Below are 19,108 nucleotides of genomic sequence, written 5' to 3'. Positions count from 1 at the left end.
GAGAAAAGGGGTCCTTAGTTCACTGTTGGGGGGATTGCAGACTGGTACAACCATTATGGAAAACAGTATGGAATTTTCTCAGAAAAATAAAAATCGACCTGCCTTTTGACCCAGCAATTCCACTGCTGGGATTATATCCTAAGAATCCTAAAACATCAATATCAAAGAACCTATGCACCGCAATGTTCATAGCAGCACAATTTACAATAGCCAAGAGTTGGAAGCAACCTAGGTGCCCGTCAGTAAATGAATGGATCAAAAAATTGTGGTACATATACACAATGGAATTCTATGCTGCAGAGAGAAAGAAGGAGCTACTACCTTTTGCAACAACATGGATGGAACTGGAAAGCATTATGCTGAGTGAAATAGGCCAGGTGCTAAAAGACAAATACCATATGATCTCACCTTTAACAGGAAGATAAACAAAAAAACAAGCAAGCAAGCAGAAAAAAAAAGACACTGAAATAGAGAACAAGGGGACAGTGACCAGAGGGGAGAAGGAAGGGAAGTTAAGGGGGAAAAAGGGGAGGGATTTGGAAGAACAAATAGGAAGGACACAGGGATGAGAACTAAGGGGGGGTGGAAATGGGAGGGAGGTGGAGAGCAAGGGGCGGGGGAGGCTGGGATGGGAAAAATAGACAAAAAAACTGTACTTGAAAAATAACTAAATAAAATTAAAATAAATAAATAAATAAATAAATAAATAAATCCAAGCAAAGGAAAAAAAAGAAAATTTAAAAAACATTTAGGCATTTTTAGACATCATAATCTTCCTCTATATTTTACTGTACTTCCTTTTGTGTCCTCACTTAAAATGTCTTTAAACCTGTATTCTCAGTAACACTCTGGTAATGAAATCCATGATGTTTGTGTCATGTGACAGAACATTATTCTTGCCCAGTTACAAAGTCACTTGTACAGTTGTGGATATTTTTTCCAGCAGTACTCCAGTCTTGGCTCCAGAACCTGTTCTAGTCCCTATGGCTACTTCAACCAGTCATCATGGACAACAGAAGTTGGCAATATTTGGGGGGGGGGCAAATTTTGTAAAAACACTCAACAGAGGACCCATTAAATATTGATAATTTATACTTTGTTAAACTTAATTATATTTGTCCCAACAAAGACCCACTAAGCCTTTAAAGAGACAGATGTGAACAGGATTATATTCCAAATCAAGTGTATGATGGAATAAAATGTTTATTACAGATTAAGAGCATTATATGTTGTGTGAGAGACCCAGAACCCTCTGCCAAAATTGATGATCACCAAATCAGGGTCAAAGGAGGGTGGGAGTGAGGGTTTCATGTCTAGGTGGAGGTTCCCTTTCTTGTGAGCAAATTTGTCCTAGGAATTCTCTTAATTTCATTTCCTCTGGACCCCAACATACTGACAATAGTAGATTGAGAAAACAGATAAGTTAATCTGCTGGTATAATCTCTTGACATATGAAGAATTCTGAGTTGTGTTGAGTGACACATGCATTATAGGTATTCTCATTTCTAGTTGTTTCTGCATGTAAAAATGTGATTATTTCTATGTGATTAATTTGAGGTCTCTTCAGTGTGTTCTGGTCTTGCAGAAGGGAAGAATTTTCACTGGGACTTGTAGCCACAATCATATTTCCAACCACAAGAATCAATAATGTCTCACCCATCTGTGCTTGAAAGTTACTTTCTCAGATCAAAAAGTGGTCATGATGAAGATAAATGTGACTTTGAAAATGACTCTGCTTTATTTATTATTTTACATGATAACATAGACATTATTTGTTTTTATTTATGATAAAAGTATTCGAACATTATGGATTTATCAGAGTTTTTGTATTTTGGGAGTGTCTGAAAACTGCTAATAATACCTTTCAAATCAGTTTGAAAGGTTCTTGGGAATATAAGAATGTCACATACTCATCTAGTCCACCATTTCTTCTTATGCTCAGGAAGTGAGGCAGTCCTTAGATATCATTCCAATGTGTCCGATAAAAAAGAGAATCCGGTGTCCCTGATGAACATGGTGAGTTCATGAGAAAAGATGTCCCTACAGAGGTTCCAGAATGACCACGGAGCCTGACCGAAATCCTTCTCCACTTATATAGAAAAGACTGCCCCAACATGCAAATTTCTCTTCCAGCCCCAGTGTTAATTCTCCCCTGGTCTGTGGGGGCTCACAGCTTTCTCCCCACATGGGTCTGAGGTCTCTGTGGAAGACAGAGCTGTACACTAGAAGAAGATGAAAGTGCTGGGTCATCTCCTGTGCCTGGTGATTGCCACCCAGGGTGAGTATCTCAAGTGTCTGACAAAGGTCAATGATATACTGGTGAGTGTGTATGGCTGACACGGTCTGGTGTTCCTTGTCCACAGATGTCCTGCCCCAGGTGCAGCTGCAAGAGTGGGGAACAGAACTGTTGAAGCCCTCACAGACAATCTCCCTCATCTGTGCTGTGTATGGTTACTCCATCACCAGTGGTTACTGCTGGAACTGGATCCGCCAGCCTCCAGGAAAGGGGCTGGAGTGGATTGGGTGCATATGTAGTGATGGGAACAGTTACTACAGCCCATCCCTTAAAAGCCGCACCTCAATCTCTAGAGACACATCCAAGAACCAATTCTCCCTGCATCTGAGCTCTGTGACCACCGAGGACACAGCTGTGTATTATTGCGCCAGAGACACAGTGAGAGGAAGGAAGTATGAGCCCAGACATAAACCTCCCATAAGGATACGGGAGGGCTGGGCTTCAGGGGAACCTAAGGACACCAGGGGAGGCAGTGGACAACTACAGTGACAATGGTCCACAGACTAATATCCAGGACCACTTTTCTGGCTCCACTGTTCCTGCATCAGCAGCTGCATAAAAATGACAGGGAAATACAGGACATATTCACTGTGAGAGTGAGCTGTCTGGAAAATGTTAAGATAAAACATTGAGATGAGACATTGATGAATAAAATATAACTAAAATTAAAATCTTTTGTCCTATGAAGTTATTACGAAGGAGGTAAAAAGCCAAGTATAGGCTACAGAGAATATTTCAATGCTAGATCTGAAAATATTGTATCCTGAATGTAAAGCTCTTTCCATGTAATACAAGAGCTCAGGAATCTGGCCACAGGGCCCAGTCCTCCAAAGGATGATGGAAATAAATAAGATACCTTTGAAATTCATAGTGACCTTCCCCCTAAGTGAAGCTATGGATGGGCTCCTCCCAACTCTGCTGCTTCTTAACACAGTGAACCCTTAGTATGAGAATTTGATAATGTGGCTTAGCCATGACTCTTCCCAAATTTTCCCTTCCAAATTTGTTGACACTGCATCAGAGAATTGTCATGGCTGCTCTTTTGGCTCTTCTGCATAGAAAAGTGTTCTTCTGTCTGATGTAAGTTATGAGGGTCCTCTGCTGTAGGCCTCAGTTCCTGAGGGGAGAGTTAGCTCAAAGAGCCTTGAACATAAATACAAGACTCACACAGCAAAGATCAAGGAGTTTCCAGCTGCCTGGGCTTTGTAGTTACTATTATAAATGTGATCACGTGTGTTTGAAATAGAGAAAATTGGGTCTTTGGAAAAACTCTCTTACATGTTGGAACCATATTTACATTAAATTGAAATGAACATATTAGTAAACATAAAATTATTATTTTAAAATCTTCTTAATTATGGATGTTTCCATGCTTGTGCTTAGGAATATGTTTGAACATAAAGCTAACAAATTCAAGTATATCCAGAAAGATAAATGAGATTCTAATTATCTTCTTACACCCAGAGAAGAGGAACCATTCTTGGGCCTGTTTGCAATGAACCTCACAACCCTAATGTTCTCTCTTTCTAGACCACACAGTAGCTGTGGTCATGAGAAGAAATTCCCAGAGGGAACACTGACACAGCCCTTCTCCATTTATAAGAAGAAAATCACCCAAATATGACTTTCTCTTCTAGCTCCAGGGAAAATCTTCCCATGGCCAGTGGGGGCTCACAGCTCTCTCCTCACATGAAGCTGAGGTCTCTGGGGAAGGCAAAGCTATGCTCTAGAGAAGATGAGGCTGCTGGATTTGCTGTGCTTGGTTATAGCCCCCTGCATGAGTGTCTCAGATGTCAGACATAGGTCTAAGGAATGGTGGTGACTGAACTTAACTGACAGTGACTAATGCTTCTTGTCTCCAGGTGTCTTGATCCAGGTCCAGCTGCAGAAGTGAGGTCTAGGATTGATGAAGCCTTCACAGACCCTCTCCCTCTTCTGCTCTTTCTCTGGATTCTCCACCACAGCCAGTGGTTACTGCTAGAGCTATATTCACCAGCTTATAGGGAAAGGGCCTGGCATGGATTGAGTGCATATGTTCTCATGGGAGTACTTACTATAGACCAGGCCTAAGAGCTGCACCTACATCTCCAGAGACACATCCAAGAACCAGTTCTCCCTGCACTTGAGCTCTGTGACCACTGAGGACACAGCTGTGTATTACTGTGAAAGAGACACAATGAGGGATAACCAACATCAACCCAAACAGAAATCTACCTAAGGGAGACAGGGGGGCTGGGCTGCAGGTGGTGCTCAGGACACCAGGGGGACAGCGAAAACTGCACTGACTCTGACTCCACAGACTCTGACTCCACAGGTCCATTTTTCTAGCTCCTCTGTTCCTGCATCAACACCTGCTTCTGCTCCTGGGGAAATGCCCATCCAGTGTCCCTCATGATACTGCTCTCGGGACTCCTGATTGTGCTTTCAGAGAATGAGCACCTGTGAGCTGTAGATCAGACTGACCCCCCCCCACACACACACACAAGTCAGGTCAGTGTTGGTTACACTAACTGGAAAACAGTACTCTGGATCTGACCCTCTGGATGACAAGCCAGGGGCTTCTCTTGATTGCCTCTGCAGGTCCCAGGTGCTGGGAAAACAGGAAATCACAAGGTCTGGCACATTCCTGTTTTTACATTAATTGTATTTGCTCTTGTTCTGTAATTAAAGTGCATGACTCCCTTGGACCCAGTGAGACAGGGGATACTGCCCATACACTTGGCACAGGGTAGAAGAAAGACCTGGGTTCATTACCATGAAACTGATCACTGTGCACCTGTTTGTGTGAGATTTATTGATCAGTAGAAGTGCAGTAGAATTAGGGCCACATGCAAGGATACTCAGTTGGAACCTGCAAGCAAAGATCTTGAGGACATCAGAGTCCCCAAAGCCACTGAAGTTTCTGGTCAAAGGGGTGTCAGCTGAATCAGTGAATGTGGCATCTCCAGTGAAGGAACTTCCTGTTAAATTCACAGTCTTCTGGTTTGGGGCTTGCTGTGGACTCAGTGGAGATTACTAAGGCCAATGCTCTTTATCCTGAGATGTCCAAAACTTGGTGCCCCTGATGGAGCATCCTGAAGTCAGGGTGCAGTTTTTAATTCTGAACTAGAGTTGCTGAGAGGCCTGTGCCTTGTGAGCTCAGACAGGACCCTTCCCTTCAGGGAAGGGGATGGAGAGCAGGTGGCATATGGGACCCAACAACTCAGGGCCGCTCACCAGGAGAATGTGGAGAGAAAGATAGGGAGGGCTTCCATCTGAAGGCAAGGGTCTTCCTTTTGTTATAAAAACACATCTAAAGTAAGGTTTGGACATGAAGAGACTGCATGTATCCTGAACTCTCAGAGCATTTACCTAACTCCATAAGGCAAGAGGACCACAGTCACTGGGGGTATTTCTGCAGCTTTTTTATATCTGAATGTTCAGAAGCAAGAAACAGGGTTTACCTCCCAAAAATTTATTCAGTGCTGCATTTGAAAGGTACCCCAATCTAAAGAATAAAAGCTACAGGAATTAAACCCCAGAACTGGTCCAGGTGGTCTCTGTGTTACTCCAAGGTGGGATTTCATGAGGAGTATGTTCTATGGGGATTGTTCCTCAGTTAGAGGAACAACATCTGCACAGAGATCAGGGGCCTGGCAGGGGACTCATATCAGATAACACTGGTTAGGACTTGCAACCTGATTCTCTCACTGAGCATGGTCTCTGTGTGCTTTGACTTCTGACAGATTGAGTCAAATAATCAGTTATGAATGTTCTGCCTCATGACTATGCAAATGAGAATAAGTAGACTAGGTGAAGGTGGTTCTGTCTGTGCCCTGAGAGCATCACCCACAGCCACACCGTCCCTTACAGAAGACCTGATGCCACAGCCCCTCACCGTGAACTGGAGTCTGAGAGCTCTTTTCTTGGTGGCAGTAACTACAGGTAAGTTGGTCCTCAGATCCTAAGTGGAGATGGGTGCCAAGGGCAGTCAAGGGGAATTTTCACTAATTTCTGTTTCCTCTCCACAGGTGTCCACTCCCAGGTGCAGCTGGTGCAGTCTGGGTGTGATATGAGGAAACCTGGGGCCTCAGAGTAGGTCTGCAAGAATGCTGCATACACTTTCGCCAGACCTGTATGTTCTGGATACATCAGGCCCCAAACACTGGGAACCCACATATACCCAGGGCTTCTCAGAATGATTTTTCTTCTCTATGGAAAACTCTGCAAGTGTGGCCTATCTGCAGATCAATGATCTGACTTCTGAGGATACAGCCATGATTTACTCTGTGAGACTCAATATGACAATCCACATCCTCAGTGTGTCACAAACCCAAAAGAGTAGGACAAGTGGGTTGGGCTGAGGACATGACATGGTGATAAGCCTCCTGATTTCCTCACACATTCAGAATCCTGAGACCAGTAGTGATGTTGCCACAGGCATATCCTAAATTCACAAAAAGTTTTCAAGAGAGCAGATGCACTGCAAGGAAGATGGAGGGGAGATTCTCCTGAAACTTCCCTTGTTATTTACTATGATTGTGGAGGGGGCACACTGGGAGTTTTCTTGGACTCTGAATGATGAATGTTCATGAAGGCCTCATCTGAGAAACTTGGTCAGGGTTGGTTTTGGGGATTTGGACTGTAGTGTGTCCCCAGCAACTTCTATGACTTCTATGACTTCTCCACAGCAACGTCTATTCCCTGTTTCTGAGCAATTGAAGAGTACTTTGGGAAAAGAAAGTACATGAACGTGAGGAATGAAACTTTATGCCCTTGTCTCTGGCCAAGAATCACAGAGATCACATTGTGGCAGAAAAGTCAAACTTTGTCTGGTGTTCAGTTCAAGTACAGTCTATTACAGCACAGTGTTCTTTCAGACCTCCCTAGAGGTGAGAGCCTAAGATTTCTCCTCATCTGATACCACAACCCTTCACATGTCCACATCTTTGATATAGTACTGATCAATATACAACAGAGAGCAGGTTGAGACACCCTTGGAAATGGAAGACCACATCTAGCCTGTTCTATGTTTTTATGACAAATGAACCATTTACCCTACACCTGGGGCTGCACTCTCCACTCCTTTATTCCTGTGCAATCTGAAGGCATTAATAAGACATCCCCCTGGCTGGTGTAGCTCAGTGGATTGAGCGCAGGCCTGCGAACCAAACAATCACGGTTTGATTCCCAGTCAGGGAACATGCCTGGGTTGCAGGCCAGTTCCCAGCAGAAGACACATGAAAGGCAACCATACACTGATGTTTCTCTTCCTCTATTCTTCCCTTACCCTCTAAAATAGATAAATAAATAAAATATTTAAAAAAAGAAATCCCTTCACTGGACTGAGGTCAAGGTGGTGGCAGATCACCATTACTCCAGAGTCTCTAGGGCAGCACCGTAGTCTGAATATGTGTGTTCCCCCCAAGTTAATATGTTTAATTCCTCACACCCCCAAAAACAACAGTAATAAAAAGGCTTTCAATAGACTTAGTTCATAACCATGAGGGGGACTAGTGCCTGTATATATGAGCTCAGGGAGTGTGTTTGTCATTCCACCACTTAGGTCCCAGAAATTAATTGTTAGAAGTGAACCAGTAAGAAGGCCCTTGTCAGAAGGCACCAGGACATATAAGTAAATGCAGGTGAGGATACCTGACACTGCAATAACTAATACTTGAGTGTCAGGTGTCAATGTAAAGGAGAGTGGTTTTATTCACGCACAGGAAGCCAGGAAGGTGATAGACTTTTATCTTAAATTTCATTAACATCTAAGTGCAGGCAAGGTTGTTATAGGTTGGGTGGTGACAGAGCAAGGAGATCATGGAGAGAGGCTGTGAACATGAAGGCCTTGTTCTTCTTGGTCTCATTGTGGACATTTAGCCATCATTCTGCAGCTGGTTGGTGCCAGGAAATATTTTTGTGGTTGGGCCATCTGTGTCACCCAAGATCAAAGCCAAGGCTGCTTCTTTAACAAACATGATGGGAACTGGTAGCACTTGAATATTCATACTAATAAATTGTCAGTATGTGAATTTTTATGAGTTGAATAGCACATCTTATTTTAATACTTTTTTATGGTAAAGTCATAGCAGTATTCAGTTTTTATTCCATGTTCCAATTCCCTACTGTCAATTCCTCCTCCATATCGATGGAGGCATTGATGCCCTCTGAAACTTCTGAAGGAACAAGAAACCTGAGATGTTGTAAAGCAAAATCTTGTAAATTAAAAATGAATATATATTTTCAGGCCAATACAGAGTTGATTCTACTTTTATGGCTTGGGGAAATCAAGTCATAGAGAGCTTTGGATCAATAAAGGCAAGCCTTATGAAAAATAATGGTCTAAATTAAAATTAAAATTAATTAAATTCCCCTTATATGGGCCTGAGTCACTGTGGTGTCCATGAAAATTGACTCATAAACCAATCTTGAGTTCCCTCAGAGAGAGAGATGTGGTGATGCAGTGCTTGTTGACACCAGGTAGCCTGTGCCTGACCTGAGGTGTCAACGTAAGAATGACAAGAGGTTATGGTCATGCCAAATCCTCCTTGTTCTATGAGTGTGTAGTCTAAGGTTATTAGATTATCAAAGGAAACTTTGGCTAGAGTGACAGATTTCTGGATATTAGCAGGTGAGTTGGTAGTTTCACTGGCTATGGTGCTTACAGTGTTGGAGAGACTCTGAAGTGCATGCTGATGTGCAGTTGCTCCCCACCAGGATTATAGACTGTAAAGAAATATTCATCATGTCAGATTTCTCTGGGGAGACCTCTGGCCATTTGTGTGAATGTTGACTGATCTCTCTGTAGTCCCATCTGCCCAAAGTGCTTTCTTTACTTGCATGTAGTATTCAAGAGGGAGTAAGTCTCCTGTGGTTCCCGCTGAAAAGGTTAAAAGCATTTGGAGTTGAAATGAATGTTACAGTGAGAACTGGGATAAAACTGCTGCTATTTAAGAGAAAAAAAGTTACTTGGGGCAGCAATTTACAGAACAAGCTCAGTTGTAGCAGATGATGGAGCATCAGGCAAATAAAGGAAGCTGTGTGATAACTTTAAATGTCTGAGTTGGCACGTAAATGGATTGAAGGAAGATTGTTGATGCATTTGTCTCTTTGCCCATATGACAAATGCTGTTTTTTTTCAATATGTCATTTTGGTGTTTAATACAGAATATGTGGGACCCAAGGGTATCTGAGGACCCTGTGGAGAAATAGTGATGGGTTGTGAGGTGTCAGAGGATCCCCTAGAACCCTGATACATTACCTTAGTCACCATTTCAGTGCCCGTGTTTGGGGAACTATGGCCTGCAAAGTTCTGGACTCTGTGGATGAGAATAGAAGTCCTCCCAGACATAATCTTGTTGCTCTGGCAGGAGAAGCAGGTGGCTATTCCCTCTAGTGGAGAATGCCCCAAGCCCTTCTCCCACACGTCTTTTATTAGGGCTGGGGAGTGCAGGGGCATACAGCACACGTGCATAGCTTATCAATCAATGTCCAGAAGGCTATAGGCTTAAATACTAACACTATCTATAGGTAACAATAGAAGAAAGACAGAAATATTTTCAGGTTTGGGTCAGTGAGACATGGAGGGACCAGATGGTTATAAAAGCATATACCATGAAGTAGGCAGTTTTGCTCCTTAAGCCTTGAACTCAAACATCTGGACTATACTAACCGGGCTTATTGCTGGGCAGAGCTGGCTTCAAAGGGTAAAAAATGAACATTTTTAAGACTGATTCCCATCAGTCAGCTCTCTAATACTGAGGGATCCTCAGTATTAGAATTGAGTTATCCCTGCCATCTATGTTATGACCTGGTTTTCCAGGGAGACATACCAGCCACTTTCAGAATTTTTTTTCATTGGGCCACAATCTCCAAAACTGCACGTAGCAGTCCCAAACATCTCCCACCTTTTCTTTGTTGCTATGGCGAATACTCCACTAAGTCTGATGAGGCATGCTACTTGCACTTCACAAATATGATTCCTGGAAAACAATTTTTTGGTATATGCAGTTCGAGGCACAAAAGACCACAATAATTATGAGGCATCCTATAACCCTCGTGATGGAGACATGCAAATTAAGTCCTTCAAACCAAGTTTTTGGATTGAGCCATTGTAAGTTGTCATGCAGGGTCGCAAAGACCTCCTGCTCAGTGAGTCATTTAATATCCAGAAGATGCTTTTGTAGCTCAAGCTGGAGTTGATCTATTTGTCCTTTGAGATAGGAAGAAAAGGTCCCTCACAATTGATGTTGGAATTCCTCCCATGAGTGCTGACTGGAGTTCCACTTCAGGGGAGTGACACATAGCTTAGAGAAGGCTGGATCAGAACTGAGTTGTTACCGAGTGACAAGAGCATCCTGCAGTTCTTCCAGCCATATTTTGCAGACTCTATAACTGAGAGAGCCTTGCAAGGATGTCCTGGTTGATATGTGTTTGTTGGATAATTTCTTGAGTTGTATTGGTGAAGAGGGCATCAACAGCATGAGCAGTCTGGACAGATTCTGCCAGAGCCATGGCAGCCTCTTCACAAGAGGCAGCTGCAATGATAGCAGAAACAATACAAATGATGAGGGTCCCTAAGAAGCACTGCATGCTCACTTGAGAGAGAGCATGGTGGGGAAGGTCATGCCTCCTGGATTTTCCTTTTCAAGGGCAATTTTAACTGAAAGCCGTATTTCTTTTCTTCTGCAAACTGCAAAAAAATGTAGTGAGATTGACTTGAGTAACATTAGCATGGGTAAGGCAGCTATCATAGATAGAGCCAGAGACTGTATAGAGACTAAATATAGATTTTTTTTATTATAGGTTAAATGAGGCATCCCTGGGATAGCTAGAAAAACATAGGGGTTAGAAGTACATACAGTGATGCAGGGATTACTAATGGTCTTTGTAATTAATAACCACTTTTGGGACGCCACTCTATTTTATATTGAAAGCATCCTAGAAGGCATTCTATGAACAAGAGTCCCATTTTCCAAGTATTAGTATGTCAAGGGCTAGGGTTGTTTGGGGACCTGACTCTTATAAAAGGAGGCCCACTTTACACACCCTGCCATGACCATACTCCAGTATACATTATTATGTTTGGCAGGGACAATGGTAGAATCCACACCAGCATACACTTTCCAGGTGGCTCCCCAGTTTTCAGCTATTATTGGGGTGTAGGGAATATCAATGAGTGAGGGCTGTTTATCTCTACACAATGACCAACTGACAGGCTCAGTAGTTTTGTCTTATTTTTACCAAGGGGTATGTCTGGGGGGTTTTTCTTGTCCCCATTCTTTTCTCCTTTAAAGCCTATGGCTCCTATGAGGGAGATGTTAGCTTGAAGTTCCTTACTGTCAGTGGCATGAGCACACCATTTAAAAGTTACAGGTAAACACAGAGTGTCAGACAGTGTGGAAAAACAAACAGACACCTGTTCTGACACATAGTGAGTGTTTTTAGGGATGGATAACCAATGTCCTTTTTCCTCTACAGGGCTGTCTGGTGGGAGCAAATGCCTCCTGACCATTTAGTATTGCTGCTAGATAAAGGAGGCTCTGAATTACACCAGGTATGGAGTTTAAACATTGGTCCATCAAGGGCATGGCTCCAGTAAATATGCTGAGTTTCAACAGCGAGGTCCAAGCTTTCAAAGCAAGCTGACAGAACAAGGATTATTACAGCTTTGATAGAATTAGAAGACACTACTGACAAATAGGTTGAAAATTTATTTTCAGGAGTGTCTTGTACCCTACATCCTCCATGACCTCTTCAGCCTGGCTATTAAGTGTTTCAAGTCTCCCCATGTTATCCCCTTGGGTTCAGGTGGCAGAGTGGTCTCTGTGGCCTGCTTTCCCCGATTCTGGTGACAGGCTCAGATCCAATATTGGCATTTGGTCATGGCCATCTGGAACAGCTGGTCTGTCTGGGACAGCGGGTTTGTAAGATGCCAGAACCTCTCCTTCCGAGTTGTCCACAAGGGTTGGTGGGGTCGGTCTCCCATGGTAGGGTTTCAGTCCTTTAGCGGGTAGCCACAAAGGACCTATAGAGGCTGAAACACAAGCACACCCTCTTCCCCATGGTAGCAAGTCAAACGGCCCCTCCCATTTTCCTTCTTCCAAGGGATCTCTGTATAACATTAAGGGATGGGGCTCCTGATTTTCTACCTCTTGTCAGTTGAAATGTTTCACTGTTGTGGACCACTCTGCCTGGTTCTAGGAATTGTAACTCGACCCCCTGTGGCTAAGGAAGAATCAGTGACCTCTGGAATGTGAATTGCAGGAGAAAATGCTTGTCCCTGATAGCAAATGCTGCCTCAGTTTCCTCCCTGCCCCCAAAGCATGGTCGGAAGTCCTTAGCAGGTATGACCCCTCAGAGGAGGGGCAACCTAGACCAGACACGAGCACTTGGGAGTCCATTATGGAAGGACTCGGGGGGGGGTGCAGCAAAGAGCAGTGGACTCTCCCTGCCCCCACAATAGCCCGAGTCCCCAAGTTTTCTGGGAGAAGTGCTTTCTGGCTCAAATCCCCATAAGCCTGAATAACTGTTGGGGAGGGGTGCAGCTCCTTGACTTGCTAGAGTGTATCCAGGGGGAAAATCTAGCATTACAAAGACTTCCTGATAAACCTGTGAAATCTGCTCTGCTAAGAGTGCTTTCATTCATATGTTAAGGGTTCGAGCAGGAAACTTTAAAACTCTCTTCCTGACAGACTCTGACTCGAACTAAACCCTCAGATTTCTTTGAAATGTTATCTACTGTTTGATCCTCACCACCCTGTATTTCTGTGTATTACAACCCAATAAAAGTCCTTGGAGGAAGGAGCTCAAGGCCTTTTTCCCCTGAGAAACTGGCCACTGCTCAAGGCCTCTTTCCTCTGGGAAACTGGCTACCTCTCCTCCCCAAGAAGATCACATCATGTCTCAGTTGTTTACTCTAATCCATGGCAAATGGGGGGACTTGTAAGGAATGTCACCCACACATTTCACATTTGGTGTATTAAGAGAATTATCACAATTAAGAAAATTGTAAGTATACATGACCAGCATCATGAGATGTCTCGGAGAGGTTTCCTAGCTTCCCCTCTCTTGTTTGTTAAGAAGAGTTTTAAAAGTATGATGGACACATTGAACAGTTGCTTCGCCTGTGGGATTATAAGGGATGCCTGGCTTGTGCTGAATTCCCATCTTTGCAGAAGATCTTGAATGGATCAGGCTGTATACCCCAGTCCGTTGTCAGTTCTAACTTGTTGTGGATGGCCCAGATGGCTAAAAGTCTCATGCCAATGGGCCTGGGTGTTTTTAGATAATTTACCAGTAAGAGTGGGAGCATGTAATGCTCCAGAGAAAGTATCAATAGAGACATGAATACATTTAAACTTTCCAGAAGGTGGGTAATGGATGACATTAGTTTTTCAAATTACTTGTGCCCGTAAGCCTCTAGGATAAGTTCCAAAAAGGGCAATCCTTTACCTAAGACCTGGAAATCTGGACATTATCTAATAATTTATTTGGCTTGGCAACGTGGGAGTTTGAACTCCTTGTGAAGTGCATGGCTATTTTGATGAAAAACACTGATGGGAGGCAACAGCCTTTTGAAATGTATCTACCATACTTATTAGAGCATCACCGTGGGCATTGCCTTCAGACATAGGAGCAGGGAGGCCTGTATGGGAACACAGATGAGTAACAAAAAGAATATGTTCCCTTTTATCTAGCAAAGTTTGTAAGGTTAAAAACAGGATGAGTAGAGAGGGGGATCAATGTACCTGTTAAGGAGAGCCTGGTCTATATGAAGGAGAGTAGATACAGTATGACTAGAATGACAAAATAGATTCAAGGGTTCGTGAGGCCACTATTGTAGAGCCATAACATCTCCTGAGAGCTCAGCCCATTGGCTGGAAATATGACCATAAGAAATATAGTGTTTCCACTCCTAATTTTCCTGCTAGTTTATGGGAGCTTTCCCTGTTTTTCTGAGCCATTTATATAAACAGCCCTTGCTTTGGGAATAGGGGTCTTACAAATTTAATCTTTCAGACAAATGTTGATAATTGGGAGGTCTTGTAATAATTTGTCTGAGGGCAGGCTAATTTCTGTTTTAATTGATTGGTAGTACTACCAAAGCCTCCTTCCTCTCTCTTAATATTTTGAGTAGTTGGTACTGTATATGGAAGAAGAAGAAAAAGAAAAAGTTGGGCTATATGAGTTTGTTCAGGAATAACATGGTATCCATAAGCTCTGTACATACTTTTGATTTCCCCCTGATAATCAGAATCAATTACTCCAGGCTGTACTAAAACACATTTAGTGATAATGTTAGACCTCCCTAAATTAATCCAAGAATGCCCTCAGGCACTGGTCCCCATTCCCCTACAGGAGCTACGAGGACTTCATCCTGTTCTTTTAAGATGAGCTCTCTGGTAGTGACTGAGTCCAATTCTGTGCTTCCCCTTCTGGTGGTGCAGAGGTCAGAGTCTCTGTATGTTCCTGACCCCAAAGCAGTTGATTACTGCTGCAGGGATAACTCCTTTTGGAGTTCTGGGCACCAGAGTGTGCACCCTTTCATCCTTTTAACTGAGGTGGGTGTGGCTTGTCATTTTTATCATATTTTTTAGATTATTTAATCCCAGTATAATTGTGGTCAGAAATGAATAGGGTAAAGTTTTAAAAACTTAATATGTCTGTATGTATGGCTCAAGGGATTTTATTGATTTTGCCTCTCAAATCAGTGAAATTCCAATTACACGGTCCTGTCTAGCTTCATATGAAGCAATCTATCTAATTTTTGCATTACTTTGCCAGATTTGGTTATTATTAAAAAAAGGAGGGTATTGGGATATTTATAAATAAATAGATTTTAGCTTTAATTTAAGACTAATTAGTTTACAGGTATATTTAAAGCAATATTTATAGGAGAATAATGTCTTGGAAAATCTCTGTGATAATTCTTATTAATCTTTTTAAAATCTTTTTTATTTAATTATTTTTCAACTACAGTATTCTGTCTTTTACTCCCATCCCAGCCCACTCCCAGTGCCCCCCATCTCCCTCCCATTTCCACCCCCCTTAGTTGTTGTCCATGTGTCCTTTATACTAGTTCCTATAAATCCTTCCCCTTTTCCCCCTGAAATTCCCTCCCTTCTTCCCTCTGGTCGCTGTCCCCCTGTTCTCAATTTCAGTGTCATTGTTTTTATTTTGCTTGCTTGTTTGTTTTGTTGTTTAGCTTCCTGTTAAAGTTGAGATCACATGGTATTTGTCTTTCAGCACCTGGCTTACTTCACTCAGCATAATGCTTTCCAGTTCCATCCATGCTGTTGCAAAGGGTAGGAGCTCCTTCTTTCTTTCTGCTGCATAGAATTCCATTGTGTATATATACCATAAATTTTTTATTCATTCATTTACTGACTGGGGCCTAGGTAGCTTCCAACTCTTGGCTATTGTAAATTGTGCTGCTATGAACACTGGGGTGCACATGTTCTTTTGGATTGGTGTTTTGGGGTTCTTAAGATATAGTCCAAGCAATGGAATTGCTGGGTCATAAGGCAGGTCCATTTTTAGTTTTCTGAAAAAATTCCATACTGTTTTCCATAATGGTTGTACCAGTCTGCACTCCCACCAACAGTGAACTAGGGACCCCTTTTCCCCACACCCTCTCCAACATTTGTTGTTTGTTGCTTTGTTTATGATAGCCATTCTGACTGGTGTAAGGTGGTATCTCATTGTGGTTTTAATTTACATCTCTCTGATAGCTAGTGGAGCATCTTTTCATGTGTCTCTAAATCCTCTATATGTCCTTTTTGTAGAAGTGCCTGTTCAAGTCCTTTTGCCATTTTTTAATTGGGTTATTTGTCTTCTTAGAGTCGAGTCATGTAAGTTCTTTGTATATTTTGGAGATTAAACCCTTGTCTGAGGTATCATTGACAATTATGTTCTCCCATACAGTTGGTTGTCTTTTTATTTTAATACTATTTTCTTTCGCCATGCAGAAGCTTTTTATTTTGATGAGATCCCATTTGTTTATTCTTTCCTTTATGTCCCTTGCTCTAGGGGATATATCAGTAAAAAAGTTGCTGGGTGAAATATCTGAGATTTTCTTGCCAGTGTTTTCCTCCAGAACTTTAATGGTGTCACGGCTTATATTTAAGTCTTTTATCCACCTTGAATTTATTTTGGTGTATGGTGTAAGTCGGTGCTCAAGTTTCATTATTTTGCATGTAGCTATCCAGTTCTCCCAACACCATTTGTTGAAGAGGCAATTTTTAGTACATTTTATGTTACTGTTCCCTTTGTCAGATATTAATTGACTGTAGAGAGTTTGGTTTATTTCTGGGCTCTCTGTTATTTTCCATTGGTCTATGTGCCTGTTTTTATGCCAGTACAATGCTGTTTTGATTACAGTGGCGTTGTAATATAATTTTATATCAGGTATTGTGATTCCTCCTACTTTGTTCTTCTTTCTCAAAATAGCAGCTGTTATTCGGGATCATTTATGGTTCCATATAAACTTTTGAAGTGTTTGTTCTAACTCTGTGAAATATGCCATTGGTACTTTAATTAGTATTGCAATGAATCTGTAAATTGCTTTGGGTAGTATGGCCATTTTGGTGATGTTAATTCTTCCAATCCATGAACATGGTATATGTTTCTATTTGGTTGTGTCTTCCTTGATTTATTTCTTAAGTGTTGCATAGTGTTCTTCATACAGGTCTTTCACCACTTCTATTCAATATAGTATTGGAAGTTTTAGCCACAGCTATCAGACAAGAAAAGAAAATAAAAGGCATCCGAATTGTAAAGAAAACAAAACTGTCATTGTTTGCAGATTGCATGACAGTGTACAGGAAAAATCCTTTAGACTCTACTCAAAAACTGCTCAAACTAATAAATGAATTTGGTAAAACATCAGGTTACAAAGTCAATATCCAGAAATCAAAGGCATTTGTGTATACTAACAATAAATCAGCAGAAGCAGAAATCAAGAAAAAAATAGCATTCGATATAGCAAAAACAAAAATAAAATATCTGGGAATAAACCTAACCAAGGAGGTAAAAGACCTGTATGCAGAAATTTTTATCATACTGAGATCTACATACAGTTGCCGAATGTTTACCCTTGCCACACCGTAGGCAGTATTTACTCTGAAGATTTTTTAGACTATTCTGTTGTCTGTTCTATCACTCCTGACAAGTGTGCCCTACTCTGCCACCATTAAAGCATTTAGGTTATCCCTTTATGGCTTCCACTAGCAATGCGGTCCAATGTTGTTCCATGCCTACCTTTTGGCAAGCCTTGATAAATTACAACTAGTGGAGCTTAGTTTGAGGGGATTGCATATAGGCTTATAAGATTGCATATCTCTGCCGCCTCCTGATTCTCAATTTGTTTTTGAATTGGTTCTTGTAGTTTATGAACAAAGTTTAAATAAGACCCCATGGCTACCTGCAGAATATTAACAAAGGAGCCTTGACCTTAGGCTTAGGCTTCCAGGACCATCTTTAGGTCACCAAGAGCTGTCTGGGAGCTTTGAATAAAAAGCTCCCAGGGTCCAATTTGGCCTGTGATTCAGTGATCTCAAACTCATCAGGTCTGAGAAGCATGTTAAGTTGGACTTGGTTTTTGTTGTCATTATTTTCTGATGCTTGGCAGCAGCAGTCATCAGTATATTCGGAATGCCGGCATTAGGATAATTGGAGATAAGGCAAACCAATCATAGGGTTCCATATGATACCCTTCAGTGATGACTAACAGGAGACCTATAGTGCAGGATGACTGAAGCCCATTGTCTTTAATGCTATTTTTTAAATTTCTGTATATCTCAAAAAACCAAGGCTTGTGTGCTGGGTTCCGCCACTATGTAGTGACAGTGGGATAGGCAGAAAATGCTTCCCAGTCTTCCACATTCATGGCCTCTTGAAGACATTGCTGCATAGCAGAGGTAGTCTTTCTAGGGGCCAGGATGCATCTAATGGAGGAGAAGGAGCTGGGTGGGGCAGAGGCAGATTCAAGATGAGCATTCCAGAGCAGTTTGGTAGGGAGGGAGCAACTCCTCCTGTGAGTCATCCCAGAGCAGGGCTAATGAAGTGGTGGGGAGGGGTGCTCCCTCCTCCCTTTGCAGCAGCTGAGTACCCACTTGCATTTTAAAATCACAACTTTTTAGTGTACTTGGAAAGGAAGGTCTTCTGGTGTTTTTTGGCTAGGCTTTTCCTCCCTTTGCAGAGGTGATGACTTTTTATTATTAGGTTTAGCAACTATGATAGCTGTTGCCCTACAGGTCCATTCCTTTTCCTCTAAATTTTCCTGATCATGAGGTTTCCTAGTATAAATAAGGAGAAGAACCATTCTAACTAGGCTCCAGGTCAATATATTTCAATATCCTATTGGTATCTTGTTCTCCTGGCACCACTTCAATACCTGCCCTACTTTTCCCTACATGTCTAAATCTAGAGATCCTTTATCTGGAAACCATGAACAGTAGCTCTTTATTGTCTTTAACAAATTAGTTAAATTCTGTTTTTTAACCTGATATCCTGCAGCCTGAAGGAGCTGATAAAGCAACCAAGAATACATCTCCTACTCCTTAGAAAGTCCCAAACCCATGTTGGCTGCTAGGAGGGGTAGTTTTACTTTTGGTTTCATACTTCCTTGCCCTCTCTCTGCCTAACTAGGTCTCTAAGCCTCTTCTGACTAATTTCTGGGGGATTAATAAATGTGGTGGGTCATACGTAATGTGCTGCTTGTTAGAAGAGCTCCCAATGGTGACACCCCTTAGTCATCCCTGCCTCTCTTTCATGCCTCCATTCCTCCTCAGGTTGTCTAGAACAACCAGGGTGGCTCAGAGTGCTTGA

At 42.1% G+C, this 19,108-nt stretch overlaps 1 gene segment (V, D, J or C); it reads left to right on the top strand.

The window, feature by feature from the left end:
- Positions 1 to 2,188: 2,188 nt before the first annotated feature.
- On the top strand, positions 2,189 to 2,785 carry LOC128627012 (immunoglobulin heavy variable 4-38-2-like). The segment is given in 2 exon segments: positions 2,189 to 2,278; positions 2,364 to 2,785. Coding segments are annotated over 2 exon segments (468 nt in total).
- The last annotated feature ends 16,323 nt before the right edge of the window (positions 2,786 to 19,108 follow it).

Source organism: Artibeus jamaicensis, unplaced genomic scaffold (assembly GCF_021234435.1).
Source record: "Artibeus jamaicensis isolate MK-2021 breed Jamaican fruit bat unplaced genomic scaffold, CSHL_Jam_final contig_2985, whole genome shotgun sequence".
Lineage (NCBI taxonomy): Eukaryota > Metazoa > Chordata > Mammalia > Chiroptera > Phyllostomidae > Artibeus > Artibeus jamaicensis.
The sequence above is the reverse complement of the archived record's forward strand: the minus strand, read 5'-3'. Positions and strand labels throughout refer to the sequence as shown.